A 7,231-nucleotide genomic window follows, 5' to 3' on the forward strand; every position below is an offset into this window, starting at 1 on the left:
CAAGCCTCCTACTTGGCTTCTGTCTCGAGTTTTCTCTGAGAACAATGAGTTTTAAACATGTTTTTATCTTGAATGAACCAAATCCTAATCCCTCTGTGTTTTGTTTTTTTTTTTAAAGTTGAAGTACAAACTCAAGAAGCAATTGTCACACTCCATCCCTCTGGTTAACATCCAATAGGCATTTTAGGGATTAGAAAGCTAATAAACATCATATTAGAGATTAAAATGTAAAATCTTCTGAAGTGGTGGAAAATGCATGGGTCTGAAAATCTTTTGGACTTAAAAAATTTCCAAATCACTCCAGTGCTATTGTAGTATGGTCATACAGATAGCTATACTTCTTTGTTGACAAACCCCCTTAGGAAAAAAAAAAAAGTCAGGGGTGCCTGGGCAGCTCAGCAGTTAAGCTTCTGCCTTTGGCTCAGGCCATGATCCCAGGGTCCTGGGATGGAGGCCCTCTGCACTGGGCTCCCTACTCCCCGGGGAGTCTGCTTCTTCCTGTCCCTCCACCTGCCGCTCCCCCTGCTTGTGCTCTCTCTCTGTCAAATAAATAAATAAACTCTAAAAAAAAAAAAAGGATTTCCCCCAACCTTTTCAGTATCAGACATCTAGGGTCTTTCCTGACTCCGATGTCAGGGTTATGGTCCTCCATGGCCCACTGCCCCACCACACAATACACACTGGCTTTATTCCTTTCCCTCAGGGTGGCTAAGAGCTTTGGCTCTGGAGTTAGGCCATCTCAGTAATCCGTTGTGACCATGGGCAAATTACCTACCAGATCTGTGACTCAATTTCCCATGTTTAAAAATAGAGATAATTATGATACCTGCTTTCAGGGGATCGTGGTCAGGATTAAATAGGGTAATATACATTAAAAGTTCATAGCACAGGAACTGGCATTTAGTAAGAGCTCAAATACTGTTTTTTTGTTTTAATTTTTATTTTTTAAGGTTTTATTTTTAAGGAATCTTTATACCTAGTGGGACTTGAACCCACAACCTTGAGATCAAGAATCATATACTCCACCCACTGAGCCAGCCAGGCACTCCGCTAAACACTATTTAAAAAAAAAAAAAAAAAAAAAATCTTGTTAGTGGGAAAGAGTGGTTTAATAGCTAGACCTGCATTCAGTATTGTTTTGCAGCAAGTATACCAAGTCCACTCATAAATATACATGTGCTAAAAACAAAATGGTCTGACATACTATGAGTATTTTTTCTTTAGGCTCTTTAGCTGGCCTGGTGCCTCCAGACCTAGATTCTGGGTATGTACCTACATATGTAAATGGCATAAAGTGACCTAAACAGCCAGGAACTCTGTGGGCACCTCTACCACGGCTGGGGAAAACTCTAGTCCATAGAGGAAAGGTGTGCATGTGGGAGAGTTAATAGGAGCAGGGTCTGTGCTGACCAGATCCTGTAGTAGCTGAGCCAACCTCAGGCTGTCCCTCAAGTCTTACTGCAATTGTACCAGGAATGTTACCTTTTGCTCCCAATCAGCTGAGCTGATTGCTCAGCTCCCCTGTATCCTGGGGCACTTTTTTTCTGGGAACGCACCACTAACTGCTTCATCTGTAAAAACAAATAAGGACCTCTGCCCAGGGTCTAAAGGAAAGCATCCCTTTAGGACATAAAAATAGAAATAGTAGAGAAGAATGCTTAAAAGCTGAGTTCAGGATTTAGATAAGCTCTAGGTTTGAATCTTGCCTTCAATACTTTTTAGCTGTGTGAACTTCAACAGGTTGCTTATCCTTCTGAGCCTCTATTTCCTTACCTGGAAAAAGGGTAATAAGTGCCCCCCAAGAAGGGTATTGTGAGACATAAATGGGATACTGATGTTGGGTAATTGCACAAGTTTCTGGCATATAAATAAGTGCTTAATAATGACAGCTTTGGGGCACCTGTCTGGTTTAGTCCATGGATCATGTAACTCTTGATCTCAAGGTTGTAGGTTCGAGGTCCACGCCGGGTGGAGATTATTTAAAAAAAAATAATGGTAGCTGCTCCATGGGGCACAGGGGTGGCGCAGTCCATTAAGCATCTGCCTTTGGCTCAGGTCATGATCCCACAGTCCTGGGATTGAGTCACCCTCTCCCCGCACCCGCATCAGGCTCCCTGCTCAGCTGGGAGCCTGCTTCCTCCTCTCCCTCTGCCCCTCTTTCCTGTTCGTGCTTTCTCTCTCAAATAAATAAATATAATATTAAAAAAAATTTTTTTGCTTCTCCATCACACTCTCTTTAGATTTTGCAGGGACCACACATTCATGGTAAAATCAAAGTTCATCTATTGCCAACAGATTTCCTTAGCCAAGTATATGAAGAGCAATAGTCTTGTTAGATTAGGGCAAAGGTGATGTTAAAAAATTAAAATGGCCTGGAGTGTCTGGCCAACTCAGTCAGTGGAGCATGCAACTCTTGATTTCAGGATTGTGAGTTCAAGCCCCACACTGAGTGTGGAGCTTACTTAAAAAAAAAAAAAAAAAAAAAATTTAAAATGGCCCAAACTAATTGATTTTGGGGCTTGATGAAATTATTTCTTTCTCAAAGATTTTTCAAGCCAGGTTCCCAGATAAACACTTCTTATAACATATTCAGGTTTTTTTCAAGAGCCAACTAAATACAACAATCATTTGAGTTATTGTTCCATGTCAGACTAAGTACCAAAGATTCAAAGATGTAGAAGATACATTTTTTTTTCCTCAAGGAAATAACTGTTTAGTTGTTAATCTTTTTACCTGTGAAATCTCCCAGAATCACCTTCTCTATTCTATCTTTTCCCATATCCTTTAAGATGTTTCTTAATCTAGGGCTGGGTGAGAACTTCTCACTCTTTGTGTTTCCCACCATTCATCTAACTTTGTCCTCATTCAACTCCTACATAACTCAACAATATCATTAGCTTTTAAAGTTTTTTTTTTTGTTGTTTAATGTATATGAATCTCATCTCCCCAATCAGATTATAAGTAACTTTAGGGCATGGGTTTCTATTAGTTCATTCTATATTTCTATAACACCTGCCATTCTGTTATTCCTTATTTATTTATTTTATTTTATTATCCCCTCCCACCCACTCCCCCTGTTATTCCTTATTTAGATCATCAAGGATGACTGTCAATGAAATTTTATGAGCTTGTACAAAACACATAGTTTAACTTATCCCTCTAAGTCAATTGGGTATGAGATAGATGGATTTGGGGCAAGTGAGCTACTTTCCCATACAGCATCACCTGATCCACTTAGGAAATTTCCTTTCTCTTTTTGCCTTCTAATTTTCTCTCTTCCACAGTGTTGGAAGATCACTGAATTCTGCATGGAAAATGCCATTTCTATTTTTGCCTTTGGTCTTAAAAAGGCTTGAATCACTATCATTCTTGAAAAGGCTTAAATCACTATCATAGAAATCCCTCTAGAAGAGGACAGGACAGCTGCTTAGCACATCTGAAATTCAACAGCCAAGCAAGAGGAGCAGAAAGGATTTTGCCCCCATATCATCCTAAAGGGGAAAACTGTATCTTACCCTGGCTTAAATGGAGTTGGAATAGTGCCTATTAACTCAAAGATTCTCACACTTTGGAAAAACATCATGATTTCTCTGAAATCACCTATATGGGATCTTTCTTCACCACAGAGTTACTATTCTTATCACTGTAACGTCAATGGGAATATTGGGACCATTCTCACACTGAAGCGCGGTCCACAAGGTTGTGGACAAATCAGTAGTAACATTCACCCATCTGAGATTTTTTTCAACATTTATTACATTGTTGAAGGGAGAGAAAAGAACAACCTCAGTATATAGGAAAATATCCTCTACCCTTGAATACCTGCATATACACAGGGTGGGTGAGCAAGGCCGAGGCAGGAAGGAGGTTTGATTGTGCTTGTGTGCATGTGAGTGTGCACATTTGTGTATGAATCAGAACCTTCCCAAAGGGAGGAAAATGCTTAATCCTATCAGTCAAACTGGTGAAAGAGGTAACAGGCTCTGGGCTATTTATAAACCTTAAATTGGCATGTGCTGTACATATTGAATACTTTGCTGATCTCATTTTTTTAGAGCAGTTGAGATAAAGGAAAAGCAAAGAAAAGGTAATAAGATTCAGATCATGACTGTAATTTTAAAAATAACATTACCTTTCTTATAATTGTAGATGCCTGGAAAATTTCCCAGAGTCAGAGAATTAGATAAAACGGGATTCCATTTTGAAAACAGAGTGGAGATAACCTGATCACTGAAGTCTGGGTGTAGAGGTGAAGAGGATTATCTGAATACTGTACTGATTTTATTTGATTTCAAGGGTGCTCTCCAGTGTCACTATTGCTTCTGTGCCAAAATGCCTCTGTGTTGCTGCATATAACATGGGGTCATCCAGAGACACTGACTTGAGGGCAGCAGTAAGCAATAAGCCCTCATAAGGAACTTTGGAGAGATGACACAAACATAGCTGTCCTGATCATCCCACGTCCCTTTCTCTAGGAAAAGGGTAAAGCTCTCTACCAAAAACAGCAGAAGAAACGCTCACCCTCTGAAGTAAGGACAGTAATGAGCCATTGCCCATCCATCTCCAGGGCCTCTCTGGAAAGAGGAAGGTGTGTTGTTTAGAGATGGAACCATATTTGGGACTCTTTGCCCAGCAGACTGCTGTTAAGGGGTTGGAGTGGCCTGCACTGGCTCTCTCAGGTACACTTGGGCCCCCCAGCTTCGAAGTCTTCTGGCTGGGACACATTTTACCCATCAATTTCTCCTTGACTCCATGTTCTAGTCATTCTAGTTACTCCTATTTCCCTTTGAGAACCTCAAAAGGTCTTCCATAAATGTTAAGAGATGGGCGGACTTGCTAGGCAACCAGAGAAACTGCAAATTCTATGTTAGGGAGAGGCATGATCCATCTCATCTCTCCTTTTCTTCCATGATTTATTTCCTCATCTGTGAAATGGGAATAACAGCACTGTCGCATTTACTTTACAAAGCGTGACTGCTGCATAAGATGAAAATCTACAGAAGGGCAAGGCATTAGCACTGCTGTGATAGTTATTTTTGTTATTATACATCCCCAAGGCTCACAGCTTCTCAGGACTTAAAACAACACAATATCTACTAAACTAAGTAGGTCTCAAAAGCCTGTCCCCAGCCTGTTAAAGAGATGGCTGCATGAAAGCTTGTTAGAAATTCAGGTTCTCTAGCCCCACCATAAGCCAATGGGATCAGAGCCTTCAAGTGTGAAGCCAAGAGACCTACATTTTCAACAAGCTTCCAGGCAATGCTGACCATCAGCCAGGTGTGTGAGCCCTATTTGCTCCATTCCATGAACACTAGACAGAACTGCTCAAACACTGGTTTGAAGGAAGAGATGGATGACATACACAGCTTCCTAGACCCCTCAGACTTGACCAGTGGGGGATGGGTTACAGCACAGGTGAATGACAATTCTTTTCTTGGGGAGTAGGAAGCAAAAACAGCACTTTCGAGGAGCTAAGCTTCCACAAGAGGACCACCAGAGAAGGGAAGGAGTGGTGGGTGGGAAAAGTAATTGGACTCACCTACAATGATACCACAAGCACTGACCAATCCAATCTCTTTCTTCAGGGCTACTCCACCTCCTCCGGAACCAGACTTGGGGCTGGCCTCCGACTCGCTTCCACCGGGGTGGTTCTTTTCAGTGTTGTTTCGGTGCCTGGCTCCTTTTTCCATCTTTCTCGTAGGATTCCACCTCCGAAAGGTATCTCTCTTTCTGAATAAGTGTGGGTGTAAATATATTTTAAGAGACTGTCTTTCAAACTGAAACGTCTTTTTCTGAAACAAGGACCACTCCTACCCCTCTTAAAAAAGACTCAGGCAGATAAAAAGAGAAAACTGAAAATATTCCTATTCCGTATCGACACTTTCTTGTCACTCGTGCTTAGAACAAGGAAGGGACTGTTAAAAAGGGGTGGGGGGAATAAACATAGATATTTAAATATAAAAATAGAACTGTACCAGCTACTCCGGCTGGAATTTTCCTGAAGGGGATGTAGATCTTCAGAGACCAGGATGGTTCTGAAATGTGTACCAGGCAGTGGCTTATTTTAGACTCTTCAAAGATAGTCTGGGTTTCACTCAGCTCTGCCCCTAAGAAAACAAAGATTGTCTTTACCTCCCCTTAGCCTTTTCTTTTTGATGAAGATAAGAGTTTTCATTAACTGAAGGGAAAACAGGCAATCCTCCGGTACTTTCTTCTCTTCCAGAAAAACAACTGTGGACCAGACCGGTTTGCTCTAGATCTTGTTTCCACCTGCTGTGGGTTTGTTTTCCCCTCCCTGTCTTCTGCCTTCCGCTTTTTCCAGATGTCCTCTTCTGTTCGTTTGTTTTCCTGTCCTTGTTTTCTTTCTTCTGAGCTCCGTCCTCACAGCACAGACTGCCCCATCTCTCTAGGTTATGGGAGAGTGACTCTGGCACACAAGATTGTGCTTCCCTTTTAGCATGGGGTTTTATGTGCTGAGATAGCTCCGCCCCCCACCTCCTCGGTCTCTCCATCCTCAGTCTGTCTCCTCCCTCTTCTTCAATTTAAATATTAGCACACAGCCCCCAAAGATCACCGAGAAAATGGATTAAAATATTCTGCCTTGTAATCGTCTCTCATTCTCCATCTTTCTCCTTGTGAGAAGTGGAAGTAAAATCCTTCCATGTCAACTGTTCTGGGAGAGTTCGTTAGCTGGTATAGCATTACAGGTCATACAGCATTTGCGAGCTTTATAAATAAGGGACCGGTTGTGTAAACACTTTAATGCCATCAGAAATACACTGGCAACTGTGCTAAAATATTTATGTCCGGATCATTTGAGGATACAGGAGAGAAGGTTGTAAGGACCTTGTTTTCAAGTTTCTGAAAGTAGGAAATGCATGGCTGGGGGAGGGGAATGCAAAGAATTAAGAATAATGGAAAAGAGGTTCATTTACGTAATTGTGAGCTGTGAAGGGCATAAGTGAAACAGAACCACCAAAAGAGGTGGTAGACTTACTGTTCACATCTCTTATTTAGTGTAAGCTAAGACAGGACAAAAATGACTCCCATCTTAGATCCAGGAAAGAATGACACAAAATCTGACCGAATGGAACCTTTCATAGCTTCTAATACTTTTTGCATAGATAAATTATTTGAGAGATAGCCCAGGCAAGGAGTGGGGAGCTTTCAGCACCATTCTGACCATAAAGCAGATTGCTGATGTTAAGAGATGGCCAACTAAGGACACCTG

General features: G+C 41.5%; 1 protein-coding gene across 1 annotated transcript in view; it reads right to left on the reverse strand.

Moving 5' to 3' along the window:
- SLC7A8 (solute carrier family 7 member 8) overlaps positions 1 to 6,461 on the reverse strand; it is a 47,767-nt gene extending 41,306 nt beyond the window's left edge. The window contains exon 1 of the mRNA XM_032343828.1: positions 5,540 to 6,461. Coding sequence (XP_032199719.1) covers positions 5,540 to 5,690 — 151 coding nt within the window. The 5' untranslated portion in view covers positions 5,691 to 6,461. The remainder of the gene's footprint in view (positions 1 to 5,539) is intronic.
- Positions 6,462 to 7,231: the final 770 nt, after the last annotated feature.

Source organism: Mustela erminea, chromosome 5 (genome assembly GCF_009829155.1).
Source record: "Mustela erminea isolate mMusErm1 chromosome 5, mMusErm1.Pri, whole genome shotgun sequence".
NCBI lineage: Eukaryota > Metazoa > Chordata > Mammalia > Carnivora > Mustelidae > Mustela > Mustela erminea.